Genomic DNA, 20,135 nt, shown 5'->3' on the forward strand with positions numbered 1-20,135 from the left:
AATGGAGAAACAGAGGTCAGAAACAGATGATGGAGTTATGATTAAATGTTAAGTTTCCTGAACAGTCCTCGTCTTTTTTTTCTTTTTAAACACCCAAACATTTAAGCATGGTTTTAGAACGGAACTTGCTTAAGAATGTGGTGACATGTATTTTCTACTTTCAAAGTAAAAGGCATCCTCTAGATCTAGGGCCACTGTACAATGCTTCCCCTCAATCTCCTGTCATTAACGGGCATCAGAGAGGCCTGAGTCGAAACACCCGTTTCATAAAGAGCTCCTGGGTCACCGTAGGAGTCCGGGGCTACCTTTAGGTGTTTCAGGAGTTCTCTGCCTAGTTCACAGTCCAGTTTGATGGCAAACACGATGTGTAGAATAATGGTGCCTTCCACATGACGTAGTTCACCTGATGGCACGGTAACAAGATCCAACAGCCTACAAGATTCAACAGAAAGGTATGAGCTACAGTTTGAGCAAGAGACAAGAGTGCAGATACTCAGATGAACTCAAGCTGAACTCATACCATCACTGGAGGCAGGAAGTGTAAATTCTACTGCCTCATTCCTTGCTTCTTTGTAACAAAACTTCCTGAAAGCATGAATTGTCTATTATCATCAATTCCACTTCTTTACATGTTCTCAGTTAAATCCAATTCAACCAGGCTTCTGTCTCCTCCCTACCCACTCCCCTCAATGCCATTTGACTATTCTTCCAAGGGTTACAAATGACCTCTATGTTGCCAAAACCAATAATCAAGTCCCACCTTAATACCCAGCAGATATGACACAATTGACCACTTCCTTCTTGAAACACTCTCTTCTCTTCTGAGACACTGTCACTGAAATCTTCTCCAATTTTTCTTTCTTTTTTGTGGGGGGAGGGCTGGCTCATCCTCCCTTTAAATGGTGGAATGCCTCTAAGCTCAGTCTTGGGTTTCTTTTTCTTCACAATTTCCCTAGGATTCCCTATCCAGTCCCATGGTTTTAGTTCTTTCCAATCTCTTATCTCCAGTCCTGACCTCTCCCTCTAGCTCTAGACTGTCTGCTTAATACCTCCATATGGGATGCTAATATACCTCTCAAACTTAACATGGTTAAAACTGAGCTTATTTTGTCCTACACCTGCTTTTCTATCAGTCTTTCCTAATTCAGTATATAAGACCACCTACTAATCAATTGCTCAAGCCACATAACAAAAAGCTACCCTACAGAAGTGGTAGGCTGCAATCAGATTAACAGCATGAGCCCTGCAGCCAAGCTGCCCTGATTGAAATCTCAGCTCCACTGCTCTATAACCTTGGGATATTCCTTAATTTCTCTGTACCTCAGTTTCCACATGCATAAAGTAGAGGCAAAATAGGGTAGTTGTGAGGTTTACGTGCTTAGAACAGCACCTGGCACAGGTAAACACTCTACACATACTTGCTTTAGAAAAAATCTTTTTCAGACATGCCAAGCTGTGTCCTGCATTCGTACTAACTATTCCACTAACTGAGAATGTTCTTTTCCCTGATCTGCATATAGTAGTTCTTACCATTCAGGCTTTAGTTAAAGTAGCACCGTCTCTAAGAGGTTTTCCTTGACCACCCACTCTAAAGTAGCTACACTGTCACTATCACATTATTTGAGTTATCTGCATAGCACTTTCTAATATTTTTCTTATTTATTTTCTGTTCTCTTCTCACCAGTATTTAAACTCTGAGAGCAGGGACCTTGTCTGACTGGTTCATCACTATAGTCCCAGGGCCAAAGAGTTCCTGGCACAGAGTAGACACTTCATAAACAGCTTATAAACTCACACCTTACACAACAATTATGGCTATTCTCCTGGAGAGCTACAAATGAGGGAGGTGAAGAGGATGCTTTAGTACTGAGCAGCTCAGAGAGGACTACGGAAGTTCTGTGCTAAGGTGAAGGCAGGGACTGAAAGGTTAACTAACAAGGAAGTAAAACACACGTAAGAAGATACATCTGTCAAAATGATTTTATTTCTGTACTGTATTACTCACTCATCACCACTCTGTTCCTCATTGTGATGCTTATCTAGCTCGTTGAAGAAAGTTATGATTCCTTCCAAAGCTCTCCTCCTGTTTCCCTGAAAAAATACAAAATAGGTAAGGTCTCCCCATAAAGATCAAGATCACCAAGTTGAACTTAAAGTACTTTTCAGCTTAGAGGATTCTCAAATAGGAACCTAAATAGGTAAATTACAACCTAAAGCCACACTAAGCCTTTACAGAACACTTTTTCATGTTGAGATTGGGTTTGAAATGCATCTTAGTGTCAGACTTAAGTTAAGGGACTGATAGTCCACCCTTTTGTGAGATCTTTATCCCTTCTGCTTCCCCCCCCACACAGGCTGTGGGAGTACAAGAGTCATGTATGCTTTCCTTGGCTGAAGAGTATGACCCTTTTATCCATCATATCATCAGACATGAAATGAAAGCATCTATGCCCTAGTATGTAAATCAAGAGTATGAATAAGCTGAATGGTCCTAACTGATCATTCCACTGAAGTTTAAAATATATATATATATATATATTTTTTTTTTTTTTTACCTTTGAGGAGAGAACCAGAAGCTGATAGACCAGAGGTGGTATTTCTTGAAGATTCAACTTGGAGAACATCCTCAACACTTTTTCCACCACAAATTCCACCTCTTCCGCAGTCAGAGGGACATCCCTGTGAATCAAAGACTCTCAAGGCCAGAGCTATGGTCTAATTCGGGAGATATTAGAATATTATAAGTGCCTCTTTGGTTTTTATCTAACAGAGAACCTTAAAGGGGGCCAAAGCCTTACATAAGCAAAGTCATATTGGAAAAAAATCATAGTTTATATAGTTATAGTTTAAATAATACAGTTTAAATATAGTTCATAGTTATAGTTTAAATAAGCAATTAAAGTAAAAAGGAGGGGAGAAAATCCTATAACAGAAAAGAGAGGCACCAATACTCTTACTTGGAGGACAGTAGTGTTTGAGCTTGCTAAATTTCAATTTCTAGCAGGCAAGTTCACATAGCAGGGTAAAACGAGGAAAGGGAATAATGATGCTTACTTGAACATGGAGGTGAGTTGGATTACATATTGCCGATCCCATCTGGTTAAAGAAAAGGACAAAGAATATCTCAATTTAACTTATTTGCGTATTACTTTGTAAAATTAATAAGGAGGGAAAAAATTAAGGCCATTTCAAGTTTGATTTGGTACCACTGGAAAACAAGATCAAAGAATCAATGAAATAACAGCTCTTAACCTATAAAACTGCAAAAATCAAAGTCTGATGATATTCAATGCTGGGAATTTTGGGAAACAAATGCTCTCCACATACTATTTTAGAGAGTATACTGGTATAAACCTTCTGGAAAGACAAGCTGGCAATACTTATCAAGTTTAAAAATGCACATAACCAGAAACCCCCCTAATTTCTACAGTATTAGAAATATATCCCAAGTACATGCTTATAAAAAGTCACCTAGATACATAAGGATGTTCATTGCAACACTTTTTATGACAGCAAAAAACCAAATAACCATATATTATTTATTGGGAAAAAAAAACACCACTCTTGGGGCGCCTGGGTGGCTCAGTTGTTAAGCATCTGCCTTCGGCTCAGGTCATGATCCCAGGGTCCTGGGATCGAGCCCCACATCGGGCTCCCTGCTCGGCGGAGAGCCTGCTTCTCCCTCTCCCACTCCCCCTGCTTGTGTTCCCTCTCTCGCTGTCTCTCTCTCCATCAAATAAATAAATAAAATCTTAAAAAAAAAAAAAAAAAAAACACCACTCTTAACAACTGGAGATTAGCCATTTATAACAGAACAGTACGGAACTATTAAAAAGAATGATGTAGAGTTGTGTATACTGACATGAACAGATGTGTTAAATGAAAAATGCAAGGTATATTACAATGTGTATGGAATAAACTCTTCAGTGTATTAAAAACAAATGAGGGGTGCCTGGCTGGATCAGTCGGAGGAGCATGTGATTCTTGATGTCAGGGTTGAGTTTGACCCCCATGTTGGGTATAGAGATTACTTAAAAATAAAATCTTTTTTTTTTTTTTTTTTTAAGATTTTATTTATTTGTCAGAGAGAGAGAGAGAGCACAAGCAGGCGGAGAGGCAGAGGCAGAGGGAGAAGCAGGCTCCCCGCTGAGCAAGGAGCCCGATGTGGGACTCGATCCCAGGACCCCGAGATCATGACCTGAGCCGAAGGCAGCCGCCCAACTGACTGAACCACCCAGGAGTCCCAAAAATAAAATCTTTAAAAAAATTTTTTTTTAATTTAAAAACAAATGAATAAATGGATAAGCACATGTGAGCTGATACCTACTTAAAATTATGTATGTTAAGGATCTTATGTAAAGAACCATAAAAGCTGTTATTTCTGATTTAGGTAATCCTGGGTGCTCCCTTCTGTTTCTTTTTAATGTACCCAAATGTTGGGCGCCTGGGTGGCTCAGTTGGTTAAGCGACTGCATTTGGCTCAGGTCATGATCCTGGAGTCCCGGGATTGGGTCCTGCATCAGGCTCCCTGCTCAGCAGGGAGTCTGCTTCTCCCTCTGACCCTCCCCCCTCTCATGCTCTCTCTCTCTCTCTCAAATAAATAAATAAAATCTTTAAAAAAAAAAAAATGTACCCAAATGTAATCATTGTATTACACAACTTAGTATTCTCTTTATTTCACTGACTAGTAAGGATTTTTCATCTTTGATGGTTTTATATATTTCACTTTTAATGGGTTTAAATTTCATGGAGTGGCTCTACCTTAACTTACATAGGTTATATACCTTAACTTACATTTCTCTATTATTGTATGCATAAGTGGGTCACAATTTTCTGGGTTGAACATGTTCATGTATGAGGATTTTCTTATTATGCTGGAGTCTTTCCTTAAGGTAGATTCCCATATTTCTGGCTTAAAGATACAACCATTACTTAAATATCCTACTCATTTAAAAAAAAATATAAGGGGCGCCTGGGTGGCTCAGTTGGTTAAGCAACTGCTTGCAGCTCAGGTCAGATCCTGGAGTCCCAGGATCGAGTCCCGCATCGGGCTCCCCGCTCAGCAGGGAGTCTGCTTCTCCCTCTGACCCTTCCCCCCTCATGTACTCTCTCTTTCTCATTCTCTCTCTCTCAAATAAATCTTTAAAAAAATAAATAAATAAAATAAAAATAAAAAAATAGAAAAGATATAGCAGCAGGATGACTTCTCAGCCTTAAGGACCTTGGGACTCCAAATTAATGCTAGAGGACGAAACTGTGTTAAGATGAACAGTCAAGTAAATAGAAACTATATGCAGTCTTAGAACAGAAAATATAGTAAGTAATCTCTCAAAAATTCATCGTGGACTACATAAATGGTTTTACAGTTGTACATTATAACCAAAAAAAAAAAAAAGACTAAAGACTTAGTGATACAAATTCCTGAAATAAACTGTAATCCTTTTTTTGGCCACTTGTACATCTGAGAAAGTGCTACACATTAATAAGACTTACCTGCCAGAACACAGGGTGTTAATCAACTGCTTCTTACATTCTTCCCCACTCAGTTCACCTAGAAATGCAAAATACACTGAGAAATAAATTTGATTAAGTAACGAGCAAAAAAGCCACTAAAATTGGAAGAAAATTACCTTTTTCATAATCCAGATTTTCCTTGTTGGCAACAAGGGCAGTGAGAATAATGGGTAATAACTCCAAAGACTTTCCATTGGTTAAGCTGCCCTCTTTGATAGCACTAATAAACTCCTTGGCTAATTCAAGCAGTAATGATCCTGGAAAATTGTGAGCCTAAAAATTCATGGGATAAAGAAAATGTTAAGCAGAACAGATGTTTGGTATCTCTTTCCACAAAATAGTGCCTCTTGCTGAACTAATAGAACTGGCACTGAAACCCTGAACTGGTCCTATAAGGGATCCTGCTCTGGTACAAACTTATAATTGTAAAAGATTTCAAAGGTCAGAATCCTCCATCAGTTCTCCAATGTTTTCAAATACTCTTCAAAGATATCAGATGTCCACAGTATCAGAAATTAACATAAACATGGGTTTATGGCCCATCCATCATCTATTGTTTTTTTTTTTTTAAGATTTTATTTATTTATTGACAGAGACAGAGATAGCGAGAGCAGGAACACAAGCAGGGGGAGTGGGAGAGAGAAAAACAGGCTTCCTGCCGGGCAGGAAGCCTGATGTGGGACTCGATCCCAGGACCCTGGGATCATGACCTGAGCCGAAGGCAGACGCTTAACGACTGAGCCACCCAGGTGCCCTATTCTGTTTTTTTAACAGTAGTTCTTATTCATAAATAGGAACTATGCTAGGTTTGGCACATTTAAGTTTACCCTCCCTCAACAAATTACAACCCCCGCCCCCAAATCTACCCAAAAGCAAAAAAGTTTTTCTTTTCCAACTTACCTCTAGCATTAGTAATCCTATGATCTCAGATGCTACTTCTTTCTGCAAATCCCCTGATTCCACTAAGTGGATACAACAAATGTATATCTTAAGTCTCCTAAGAGCTCCAGCTTCCTCAGAGCAGGGGGAACCTTATTGTTTTAAACGAGTGGTACAGAAACAAAGAAAGAATAAAGGAAGAAATCTTAAAAAGTTGAAGGGCAAACAGGAAAAACAAACAGCTTTATAGTTTAATATAGAAGTAGAATTAACAAACTACTGATGACTAGAATGTTTAGAACAGCAATATTTAGGAGCTTTACAAAAGTACTTAAATTAGGCAGATGAGAAATGTCATCTTTTCTTCTTCCACTTACATCATTAATTTTTAAAACAAATTCATAGTACCAAAAGGAGAAATAACTTTTTTTTTTTTAAAGATTCTTTATTTATGACAGAGCACAAAAGCAGGCGGAGTAGCAGGCAGAGGGAGAGGGAGAAGCAGGCTCCCTGCTGAGCAAGGAGCCCGATGCAGGGCTCCATCCCAGGACCCTGGGATCATGACCTGAGCTGAAGGCAGTTGCTTAACCAACTGAGCCACCCAGGTGCCCCGGAGAAATACCTTAATATACCTTAGAGCCTTTTTGGGTCCAGTAACCCAAATTAAATGTCTTTAACATACTCCACTTCAAAACATAACTGAGTAATGTCAGCAGGAATGGCAGAATAATAAAGACCTCAGAAAATCCTCTCCTCCATAAAAGCAGTAAGAAAACTGACAAAATAATGAAAACCATCAACAATCCTGGGAGAGGAAAATGGTATCTGATGTCCAGAATTCCCACAAAATATCATTTAAAATGTCCCAAAAGTATGGGCCATATACAAGAAAAAAGAGAACTAGAAACTGTCCCTGACAGAGACTAGATGTTAGATTACTAGACAAAGATTTTAAATCAGCTATTTTCAGTATGTTCAAAGATGGAAACGATGCCTAAAGAACTAAAGGAATTGTCTCCTAAATAGAGACTATCAACAAAGAGACAGAAATTGTAAATAAGCAGGGTCGCCACTGTGGCTCAGTTGGTTGAGCATCTGACTCTTGATTTCAGCTCAGGTCATGATCTCAGGGTCATGAGACCGAGCCCCTCATCAGGCTCCGCAATCAGCATGGAGTCTGCTTGAGGATTCTCTCCTGCCTGCTCCCCCAACCCCCGCTCATGTGCATGCATGCATGCTCACACTATCTCTCAAATAAATATGAAAAAAAGAAATTGTAAATAAGTAAATAAAAATTCTGAAATTAGAAGTACAATAATTGAGCTGAAAAATCACAACAAGGTCTCAACAGGAGATCTGACCTGGTGGAAGAAAGAAACAGAGAACTCAAAGATAGAGCAACTGAGATTATCCAGTCTGAGGGACAGAAAGAAAGAGAAAAAAAATGAACAGAGCCTCAAAGACCTGTGGGGTATCATCATGAGTGCTAACACAGACATAATGAAAGTTCCAAAAGACAGAAAGGGGCAAAAGAAGAAATGGCCAAAAACTTCCCAATTTTAATGAACGTTAATTTGCACATTTAAGAAACTCAATAAAGTCCAATGATAAACACAAGTACACCTAGACATATTAGCAGTTAAAATCAAAGACACCTCATTATAACAAAGGCCATATGTGAAAAACCCATAACTAACATCATACCCAATTATTAAAGATTAAAAGCATTTCCATAAAACATGAAAAATACAAGGATGCCCACTTTCACCACTTTTTTTTTTTTTGATTTTTTTTTTTTACCACTTTCACCACTTCTATTCAACATAGTATTGGAATTCTAGACAGAGTAATTACTGTATTTAGGGCCACTGAACTGTACACTTAAAAAAAAAGTCAAAGACAAAGAGAGAACCTTAAAAGCAATAACAGAGGAGCAAGTCATCTGGGAAACAGATATTCAATATAATTAACAGCTGTTTTCTCATTAAAAAAACAACAATAAAAACAAACAAAAAAACCCCCCACAACATTGAAAGGCAGAAGGAGACGGGATAACATAGTAAAACTGCTGAAAAGAAGGACTGTCAACCAAGAATTCTACAATCAGAAAAACTATCCTTCAAAAATGAAGGACAGGGGCGCCTGGGTGGCTCAGTTGGTTAAACATCTGCCTTCAGCTCAAGTCATGGTCCCCAGGTCCTGGGATGAGCCCCGCGTCTCCTGCTTCTCCCTCTGCACGCCCCCCCCACCAGCTCGTGCTCTGATGAATAACATCTTAAAAAAAAAAAAAGAAAAGAAAAAAAGAAAAGGCATCTAGTTTGAAAAACAAGTAAAATTATCCCTATTCATAAATGACATAATCTTGTTTATAGAAAACCCTAAAGTATCCACAAAAAATAAATTATTAGAGGGCGGTACCTGGCTGGCTCAGTCGGTGGAGCATTGGACTCTTGATCTGGGGTTGTGAGTTTGAGTCCGATGTTAAGCATAGAGATTACCTTTTTTTTTTTTTAGACTTTATTTATTTATTTGACAAAGAGAGAGAGAGCACAGGCAGGGGGAGCAGCAGGCAGAGGGAGAGGGAGAAGCAGACTCCCCGCTGAGCAGGGAGCCTGATGCAGGGCTCAATCTCAGGGTCCCAGGATCGTGACCTGAACCAAAGGCAGACACTTAACTGACTGAGCCACCCAGGCGCCCCTTTTGAGATTACTTAAAATAAAATCTTATCTCAGGGTCTTGAGATTGAGCCCTGCATCGGGCTCTGTGCTAAGTATGGAACCTGCTTGAGATTCTCGCTCTCTCTCCCTCTGCCCCTCCCCCCACCTGCTCGTTCTCTTCCTCCAAATAAATAAATTTAAAAATAAAATCTTAAAAAAGTTTACTGCAGTTCTTTTTTTTATTTTTTTTAAGGTTTTTATTTATTTGACAGAGAGAGAGCATAAGTAGGCCGAGCAGCAGGCAGAGGGAGAGGGAGAAGCAGGCTCTCCACTGAGCAGGAAGCCTGACGCGGGGCTCGATCCCAGGACCCTGGGATCATGACCTGAGCCAAGGGCAGCCACTTAACCGACTGAGCCACCCAGGTGCCCCATGCATTTCTATATACTAACAATGAACAATTAAATGACTAAATTAAGAAAAGTCCATTTACAGTAGCATCAAAAAAATACTTAGAAATAAATTTAAGAAAAGTATGTATAAGACTTGTATTCTGAAGACTATAAAATATCACTGAAAGAAATAAAGAGAACCTAAGTAAATGGAAAGACATCCCATGTTCATGTAACGGAAGACTTATGCTAAGATAGCAATACTTCTCAAATTCATAAACAGATTCAACACAATCCCTACTAAAACCCCAGCTTCCTTTTTTTCAGAAACTGACAAGCTGACTTAAAATTCATATGGAAACACAAGGGACCCAGAATATCCAAAATAATCCTGAAGAAGAAAAACAAAGTTGGAGGACTTAAACTTCCCAATTTTATAACTTACTACAATATTATAGTAATCAAGACAGTGTGGTGCCGACATAAGGAGATATATAGATTAAGAGACTAGAACTGTGAGTCTAGATATAAACCCTCACATTTATGGGCGATTGATTTTCAGTAAGGGTGCTACTGAAAACAAGAAAAGATGATGTTGGACTCCTACCTCACACCATATACAAACATAAATTCAAAATGGATCAAAGATCTAAATGTAAAAGCTAAGGCTATAAAACTTTGAAAAGAAAACATAGGTTTAAATCTTCATGCCTTTGGACTAAGCAACGGTTTCTTAGATAAAACACTCAAAGCACAAGCTATAAGAAAATAAAATGGACGTCAAAAAACTTTATGCTTCAAAGCATACTATCAAAAAAGTGAAAAACAACTCCGAATGGGAGAAAATTTTTGCAAACCATATATTTAATAAGGGACATGTATCTAGAACATATAAAGAACTATTACAACTCAATAATAAAAAGACAACCCAATTTTTTAAAGTGCAAATGATCTGAATAGACAGTTCTCCAAAGAAGATACAGAAATGGCCAGTAAGCACATGAAAGGATGCTCAACATCATCAGCCATCAGGGAAATGCTTATCAAAACAATAGTGAGATACCACTTCACATTCCCTACTATGGCTACAATGAAAAAGACAGACAGTAACAAGGGTTGACAAGGATATGGAGAAATCATCATCCTCACTCAGTGCTGGTGGTAACGTAATATAGAAGTCAACAGAGATATTCCAAGTCATTAAACCCCAGAGCTCCTTTGACCCTTGTTAAGCACAGGTTAAGTAGTAAACATTGCTGTTCTCTTCTCCACAATTTTAAAAGCACAAGTAAACCAAAGTGCATTTTATGAAATGCATCCTTTATAGGCCCCAAACCAGCGATACAATCTCAAGTGCCCACTTCAATCCCCTTAAGTAAAATTATTTGAGTCCCTAAGAAAGGAGACTGCTGCTTTAGTTGATTTTGTAAAAACCCCCAAACACAGGAAGTCTCAGTGTGGCTTCAAAAGTAAGAAAAGCAGCAATATGTGCCCAAAGTAAACAAATCTAACAAACCCAGGCAGGTAGGAGTGGTATTAATTATTACCTTTGAAGATGGCTCGCAGGAGTGCTCCAGCAGCTTTTCCTTTCACCGCCTGATTCTGAAGGAGATCAGCCAACTGCAATCAAAGAAAGAAAAAGCTACAAGTTTCTGGCAACAATTTCTCTAACCCAATGACCGACATTCCCAGTATGAATCAGCTGTCAGGTTCATACCCTTCAGAGACTTTAGGTACCACAAATATCACTGATTTAGATAGAGCAGGGTAGAACTTAACATGATACAGGGCTGTCAAGACTGAAATTTATTCGTATCCTCACTCTACAACTGTCTAAGTACAACAGAACTTACTAAAGAGAAAAGAGCATAGTGATAGGATACTTTCTTTTTTTTTTAATCACTCTTGCTCCTTATGTAGAGAATGGCTTGTGGGAGGCTTAAGAGTGAAATAGGGATATGTTAGGAGACTGCCATAGTGTTCCAAAGTGAGATATGATAGTGGCCTAGCCCAAATAGCAGGGGAGATATTACTGGTTGAACTTTTAAAGTCCCCCCCCCATCACCACCATTCATGTTGGAGTTCTAAACCCCAGGACGTCAGAATGTAACCTTATTTGAAAATAGGGCTTTTGCAAATGTAGTTAGTTAAGTTGAGGTCATTACAGTTGGTGTGAATATGACTATCATTATATGGGGAATCTTGGACACAGAGACACATGCACAACAAGTGTGCCGTGTGAAAATGAAGGCAGAGAGCAGGGTGATAGAAGCTAAGGAACACCAAAAATTGTCAGCAAACCACCAGAAGCTAGGTGAGATTCTCACAGCCTCAAAGAAACTAACACTGCCAGCACTGTGATCTTGGACTTCGAATCTCCAGAACTATAAAAATAAATTTTTGTTTAAGCTACTCAGTTTGTGCTACTTTTATAATCGGCAGCCCTGGCAAACTAATAAAGAAGATGAAGAAAAGCAGACTGAAGATATATTTGAGGGCTCGAATTAATAGGACTTTGCTGTGGTCTGAATGTTTATGTCCTCCCCTAAATGCACATGTTGGAATCCTAATGCCCAATGTGACAGTATTTGGAGGTGGGACCTTTGGAGATAATTAGGTCATGAGAGTAGAGCTCTCATGAATGGGATTAGTCCCCTTATAAGAGATCCCACAGAGCTCTCTAGCCCCTTCCACCATGTAAGGATACAACATGAAGCCTGCAACCCAGACAGAAGAGGGCCTTCATCTCACCATACTGGCACTCTCATCTGACTTCTAGCCTCAGAACCATGAGAAATAAATGTTCCTCATTTATAAGCCACCCAGTCTGTCATATTTTCTTTTCTTTTTTTTTCAAAGATTTTACTTATTCATTAGAGAGAGAGAGAGAGAGAGAACACACAAGCAGGGGGAGAGGCAGAGGGAGAGGGAGAAGCAGACTCCCCACCGAGCCGGGAGCCCGACGTGGGGCTCGATCCCAGGACTTGGAGATCACGACCTGAGTCGAAGGCAGACGCTTAACCATCTGAGCCACCCAGGCGCCCCTGTCGTATTATAGCAGCCTGAATGGACTAAGACAGACCTCCACATGGTTTAGAAGTGAAAAGGGGGTGGTGCTGAAGAAAAAGAAATCAAGAACTCTTACACTTCTGGCTTAAGCAACTAACTGGATAGATGGTGGCACCAGCCATTGACATGGTGAAAATCTGGTATTAAGCATCTAAATCACCCAGAGGGCTTGTTAAAACAAATTGCAAGGCCCCAGTTTTTGATTTAGCAAATCTGCCGTGGGACTCAGAACTACTACTCTTAAGATATCCAAGTGGAAATGCCAAGTAGTCAACTGGATATGCCAAAATGGAACCTGGGAAGAGTTCAATGGGAACACAGGAGATGATTCAGGAAGAGACATAAAGAGAGGAGAAACACCAACATTCAAGGATTAAAAAGAGAATCAGAAGCCAGCAAAGATGGAGAAGGTGACAATATCCAGAGAAATGAATGTCACAGAAGCCAAGACGAATAAAACTGAATCTGTTCTCTTCTGCAACTACATGGGCCTGGTCTTTCTGACTAGAGTCTGTTTATCTCCCTTTTTAAATAGGTAATAAGGAAGTACCTGACTTCTCCACCTGGAACTGCCAGCAGAATACTCAGCCCTTGACATAGCCCTCAGAAAAGGGTAGTTTTCAACCAGCGCTGAATTTGTCCCTCCTCCCAACCCCCAGAGTACACTGGGCAATGCTTGGAGACATTTTCAGTTGTCATAACTGGAAGGGTATTACGATCATCTAATGGATAGGACTAGGGATGCTCCTAAAACACCCTACAGGATGTTTTAGGCACAGGACAACACCCCTCGACAAAGAATTATCCAGTCCAAAACGTGAACAGTGCAAAGGCTGAGAAACCCCGACTCTACTTTTTTTAAAATTTTTTATCCTCATTTTATTTTAATTCATTTTTAACTTTTTTTAAATAAAATAATACACCACAAATTTCTAATTCATATTTGGCCTTTCAAAAGAAACAGAAAAAAATCCTGTAGGTTTTCCAATGGCATTTCTAAAATTCGGGTTTTTTTTTCCGGTTTCTTTTTTTAATTTAAATTCAATTAATTAACACATATTATTGGTTTTAGAGGTGGAGGTCAGTGATTCATTAGTCTTATATAATACCCAGTGCTCATTACATCACGTGTCCTCCTTCATGTCCAGCACCCAGTTACCCCATTCCTCTACCCCTTCCCCCTCCAGCCACCCTCTGTTTCCTACGATTAAGAGTCTCTTATGGTTTGTTTCCCTGATTTTGTCTTTTTTCCCCCCCCCTTCCCCTATGATCCTGTTTTCTTAAATTCCACATATGAGTGAGATCATATAATTGTCTTTTCCTGATTGACTTATTTCGCTTAGCATAATACTCTAATTCCATCCACATCGTTGCAAATGGCAAGATTTCTTTTCTTTTTCTTTTTTTGATGGCTTAGTATTCCATTGAGTATATATATCATATCTTCTTTATTCATTCATTTGTCGATGGGCATCTGGGCTCTTTCCATAGTTTGGCTGTTGTGGACACTGCTGCTATAAACACTGAAACCCTGACTCTTCTTGAAACAATTTCAGTTTCATTAGAAGGCAGTATGGCATGGGGAAAAAAAAAAAAAAAAACTGGACCTAGAATCAGATGATGAATCCTGGCCATGCCATTTACTGGCTTCATAATCTCAGTCAAGTTATTTCACTGTATGTGTGTCCATTTCCCTACCTCCAAGGACAGTTAGGAGGATTCAATTAGATGACAGGAGAGAATTAACACACAGGTACTCAACGAATAGTTCTCTTCTACTCCCTCTGTCCTCTGCTCTCCTTCCTCCCTCCACTTACATAATCTTTCCTCTTCCTTTTTCACTTTATGCTTTTTACTGCATTTACTGCATTTTAAAACACAAAAGTAAACGAAGTAAGATTATGTATCCTTGTTACTTTGGAAGGCTTTAACATTTTTCTTTTAATTGGTAGACTGAAACTATCAAGTTAATGGCACAGTCCAGATATAGACTTTTTTTTTTTTTTAAATAGAACAGCCCTCATTTTGCAATGTCTGATGTTTCCTCATGATTACACTGAGTTTATGCATTCTCAGTCAGAACACAGGTGATACTGTGTCCTTCTCATAGTATCACACCTGGAGGCATGTGATGTCCATCTATCCCTCACTGGTAATATTAATTCTGGTCACTCAGTCAAATGTTTTGCTTGATTTTCCCACTTTATAATTACAACCAGTGAGCAGTTTGTAGGGAGACACTTTGACCATGCACATATCCTGCTCCTCATCTAGTTTTCCCCTTGTATAATGGAAAAGCCCAGCAACAACTACCATTAACAGGTTATCAAAGTCAATACCACCAGGAATGACACAGACACCATGAGCCCAGCGATACAATACACTTGAAAAAGGCAAGGCACCATCTCTGGGGTCCTTCTACCAGGGATGAGACCTCAGTCCAATCATGAGACACACCAGGCAGGCACCAACTGAGGGACATTCAGCAAAATAACTGATCAATACTCCTCAGGGTTATCAAGATCATGAGAAACAAAGACAGACTGAGGAATGCTGCAAACTCAAAAATCAGGGAAAAATAACAAGTGCAATGTAGTATGCTGAGTGGCATTCTTGGGGAAAAAAATGACATCAGTGGAAAAACTACCATATAGAGTCTGAATAGGGTCTTTAGGTTTGCTAATGGTATTGTACCCATGTTAATTTCTTGATTCTTAAAATTCTAAGGTTATGTAAGATGCTATGGGAGGGATACACACAACTTTTTTTTTTTTTCTTTTTTTTTAAAGATTTTATTTATTTATTTGAGAGAGAGAGAGAATGAGAGACAGAAAGCATGAGAGGGAGGAGGGTCAGAGGGAGAAGCAGACTCCCTGCCAAACAGGGAGCCCGATGCGGAACTCGATCCCGGGACTCCAGGATCATGACCTGAGCCGAAGGCAGTCGCTTAACCAACTGAGCCACCCAGGCGCCCCACACAACTTTTCTGTAAGTCTAAAAGTAGCTCAAAATAAAAAGCAAAAAAAAAGAAAGAAAAAGAAAATTCTCCCTGGATTTAGCATCCACTGGTTTCTTGCCTGATCCAATCTTCATCATGACAGCTGCAAAATGATGATTTTCTAATGCTAGCACAGTAAGCAAGAGACCTTCCTTCTCCCTAAAATTTATTTATTATCAGTATGGAATCACAAATTTATTTTTCAAAGTCTTATAATTCATAACTGAACTTAATTATTTTGATGTTCTAATAGCCTCAGATCTAGGTGGTAGAACCCCTCTGAGTTAGATCATATGTCCTTGTGACATGCCCTCATCATTTTTTCTGAGAACTTCTTTACTTTCTGGCTCAGCAAGATGTTGCAGGCTCATCTTGTATCTATCATGGCCCACTCTTGAAAGCAGCCATTTCTCTGAAAAGCCCTGGTTCCTTTTAGTGAGGAATGAGTATTAGAGACCAAAGATCTAAGTCATGGCTGTGCTTGTTACTACTGTGGTATCTTTGTTGCCACATCTTAGGTCTTTCAGTGAACAGAGCTAAATATATATATATATGCATGTATATGTAAATACATACAAATATACATGTATGTGTAGATATGCATATATGTACACATATGTGAGAAGTCATTAAGTTCATATCAACACTTCCATTTCTAATTAATCCCCACAGGGTTCTTTCTTGCCTTCCTATATCCTATATTTGTCCCTTCTACCACAGTAGAAATGCTGACTTCCCAACGTCAACACATTTACTCATTTGCTGAACCCTGTAATACATCTAAAATCATTTCAGAATTGCTTTGCACATATCACTACATTAAATAATCCTATTTAAAAACTTCATGGTTTATTTATATTTCTCCCTTCAGTCCTCTGCCCAAGACTGAGGGTATATAGTCAAATACTTGGATTAGTTCTTTTTTTCTACCTCCTCACCTTCAGTATGGTTATGGAATTCTTCCTGAGTTTCTTTTTTGTAAGGATACACAGATATATGTATGCTTTATTTCCCTTCTTTCTTATATAAAAGGTAGAAAGTACACATTTTTCATTTTGCCTTTTTAACTTAATATCTCCTGGAAATCATTATCAGTCCATAGTGAACTTCATTCTTTTTTACAGATTCAAGCACATAGTGCGTAATATAATTTCATATTGTTGGAGGTACATCTTTAGGGTATTCCTAGATGTGGGATGAGTGGGTTGAGGGGAAATATATTTAAGTAGTTTTGTTAGATAGCATCAAATTCTAATCATGGTCTTACCATTTTTGCATTCCTACCAGCAATGTATGAGTGACTCTTTCCCCAATCTCACCAAGAGTGTATAGACAAGGTGTTCATTTTTTTCCTACTCTGACAGATAATAGTAGCAGTTTCATTTTAATTAGTATTTCTCTTACGAGTGAAGCATCTTTTCTTATGTTTACAGCCATTTTTATGTCTTTTTGTCATTATCCTCTTCATTCCTTTTGCTCTTTTTCTATGGGATTTTTGGCCTCCCCCCTCAATTATTATTAGTTATCTATGAATTAGGGATATTAACCCTTTATCTGTGGTACGTTGCAACTATCTTCTCCCAATTTGTCATCTGTGTTTTGATTCTGCTTATGGTGTTTTTGGTCATGTAAATTTTACTTATATGTAGGTAAATTTATCAATCTTTTAGTGTATCTAGATTTTGAGTCCTAGAAAAGCCTTCTCTGCACTGAAATTAAAAAGAGGAATCTCAACCGTTTTCTTCTAATATTTAGATTTAAGATTTAGAGAGAGTGCACACACAAGGGGGAAGGGACAAGCAGACTTCCCACTGAGCACAGAGCCTGAAAAGGAGGGGGCGGGGCTTGATCCGAGGACCCTGAAATCATGACCTGAGGTGCAATCAGACACTTAAACGACTGAGCCACCCAGGTACCCTAGATTTTTTTTTTTTTTACATTTAGACCTGATTCGTGTGGAGCTTATTCTTGAACAGTATATGAAGAATAAATCTAATTTTATCTATTTTTTTCCTAAATGGCTATCTAGTTGTCCCAACACCATTTATTAAATACGATCTTTGTCCCAATTATTTGGAATACCACTTTATCATATACTAAATTTTATATGTAGTTGGGTCTATTTTGAGACTTTGTTATTCCATTATCTGTTCTTCTCTTCATGCACCAATACCACACTGAATTAGAGAGGATTTTTGGTACATTTAGTATCTTGTAGGGTTGGTCCTTCCTCAGATATCTTCCATTTCAGTGTTTTCCTAGCTATTCTTGCCTATTTTTCTATATGAACTTCGTTTCTGCTATGTGTATGAAATGCTATTTTTACATAATTTTGTATTCTGCTACCTTGCTGACTTCTTGTTGTAGATGGTTTGATCACAGATTCTTCAGGGTTTTCCAGGTATACTAGTATGACATCTGCAAAGACAGATGGTTTTATACTTTTTCCTATTCCTATGCCTTTCATTGTTTTCTCTAGTTTAACTGCATTGGCTCACAGACCAGGACAACGTTAAATCACAGTGGAAAGAGTAGGCTGCCTGGTTCCTGATCTCAGTAGTCTCATTACCATGCCCCTAGGGTTTCCCATTGAGATGCTGACTTTAGGATTTACACATACATTTTATCATGTTAAGGAAATAGACCCCCATTCCCATTTTCTCAAAGAGTTTTTACCAGGAATGGGTGATTTTTTCAAAGGCTTTCTCTAACTTATGAAGATAATCATAGGGTCTTTGGAGTAATAGACTTTCTAACACTGAACCAACTTTGTATTTCTGGAATAAATTCCACTTAGTCATGACATATTTTCTTTTCATGTGGTATTGGAATCTGTTCCCTAGTATTTAAGATTTTTGCATCAATGTCCGTAAATGAAAATACCCTTTAATTTTCTTTTTCTATTTTTTTTTTAAGATTTTATTTATTTATTTGTCAGAGAGAGAGAGAGAGAGTGTGCGGCAGGCAGAGGGAGAAGCAAGCTCCCCGCTGAGCAAGGAGCCCAATGTGGGGCTCAATCCCAGGATCCTGGGATCATGACCTGAGCTGAAGGCAGACACCCAACTGACTGAGCCACCCAGGCATCCCATATGCTATCTTTTTTTTTTTAAGATTTTATTTATTTATTTATTTGACAGGGAGAGACACAGCCACCCAGGCTCCCCTCCTGTATGCTATCTTTATCGGGTTTAGGGTATCAAGGTTATGCTTTATAAAAGCATCTAGAAGTTTTCCTTATGTATGTACATTTTTTTCTGTGTTATATACGCTGTCAAAAAATTCTGTAGCATTAAGACTGTCTATCTCTAATCTCTGATTTCTAAGAGTTTGGTAGAAGTCTCCTATGAAATTATCTGAGCCTGGTGTTTCTTGTGAATTAACTACTTAACTCTTTTTCTTCTATATAAATTGGTCTGGTTAAGCTTTCCATCTCAAATTGGGTCAATTTTATTAACCTCTGTGTTCTTAATTACCCATTTCCTCTAGATTTTCAAATTTATTTGCATAAATGTGTACAAAGTAGTCTCTTAGTATTTTTGACATTTTCTCTTTATTAATAGTTATTTCCGGGGCGCCTGGTTGGCTTGATCAGTTAAGCATCTGACTTTAGCTCAGGTCATGATCTTGGGGTCCTGGGATCAAGCCCCGACTTGGGCTCCAGGAGTCTGTTTGTCCCTCTCCCCCGCCCCTCCCCCTGCTCATGCTCTCAAATAAAAATCTTTTAGAAAAAGGTTATTTCCCCCTTCTCATTTCTTATTTTGTACATTTGTGTTTAGCACATTACTTTCTTGATTAGATAATGGTTTTGTCTATTTTTTTCAAAGAATCAGGCTTTTGATGTATTAATTTGATCTACTGGTTTTCTGTTCTCTACTTGATTAGTTTCCACTTTCATTTTAGTAGTTTCTTCTTTGTGTCTTTCTTTTGTTTACTGCTCTTTCAATAATTTAATTCATTTATTTTATTTCTTAATTGACTTAGGTGATTTTTAAAAGTATTCCACAGACTGATATGTAGTGTTCTCATTATTTTTTAGAAGTCCTGTAATTTCTGTTGGTATATTCCTTTTTATCAAAAAGTTTTTTTAGAAGGTATTTTATTTCAAGGTAGAAAACCTTTTTGGGGTACCTGGGTGGCTCAGTCAGTTAAGTGCCAGCTCTTGATTTTGGCTCAGGTCATGATCTCAGGATTGGGGATCAAGCCCTGCATCAGGCTCCACGCTCAGTGGGGAGTCTACCTAAGATTCTTTCTCTCTTTCCCTCTGCCCCTCCTCTCTCTCTCAAACAAAACAAAACAAAACACTTTTTTACTTTTTATTTCATTTCTCATTTCTAGTTTTTACTGAGTTGTGATCAAAGAGGGTGGTTTATGTATTTCTACCTTATGGGACCTATCAATGTTTTCTTTGTGCTCTAGTATATGACACAATGATCATTTTTTGTGAACATTTTACATGTTTAAGAAGATACATATATATTTCTTTAAAGATCTATTTTTTTTAAGTAAGCTCTACACTCAATGTGGGGGGTCAAACTCACAATCCCAAGATCAAGAGTTGCATGCTCTACTGACTGAGCTAGCCAGGCACCCTGAAGATATATTCTCTTAGTAAAGTCTTGCCACATACT

At 38.5% G+C, this 20,135-nt stretch overlaps 1 protein-coding gene across 2 annotated transcripts in view; it reads right to left on the bottom strand.

Moving 5' to 3' along the window:
- Positions 1–20,135, bottom strand: part of FANCI (FA complementation group I) — an 80,380-nt gene that overhangs the window by 54,282 nt on the left and 5,963 nt on the right. For both annotated transcript variants that reach the window (XM_032391945.1, XM_032391944.1), the window contains exons 3-10: positions 10,988–11,060; positions 6,415–6,545; positions 5,631–5,787; positions 5,494–5,551; positions 3,055–3,096; positions 2,556–2,679; positions 2,006–2,091; positions 306–432 (exon numbers count right to left, since the gene is read on the bottom strand). In XM_032391945.1, coding sequence (XP_032247836.1) covers positions 306–432; positions 2,006–2,091; positions 2,556–2,679; positions 3,055–3,096; positions 5,494–5,551; positions 5,631–5,787; positions 6,415–6,545; positions 10,988–11,060 — 798 coding nt within the window. The remainder of the gene's footprint in view (positions 1–305; positions 433–2,005; positions 2,092–2,555; positions 2,680–3,054; positions 3,097–5,493; positions 5,552–5,630; positions 5,788–6,414; positions 6,546–10,987; positions 11,061–20,135) is intronic.

The sequence above is a fragment of the Phoca vitulina genome, unplaced genomic scaffold (genome assembly GCF_004348235.1).
Source record: "Phoca vitulina isolate PV1807 unplaced genomic scaffold, GSC_HSeal_1.0 scaffold65, whole genome shotgun sequence".
Lineage (NCBI taxonomy): Eukaryota > Metazoa > Chordata > Mammalia > Carnivora > Phocidae > Phoca > Phoca vitulina.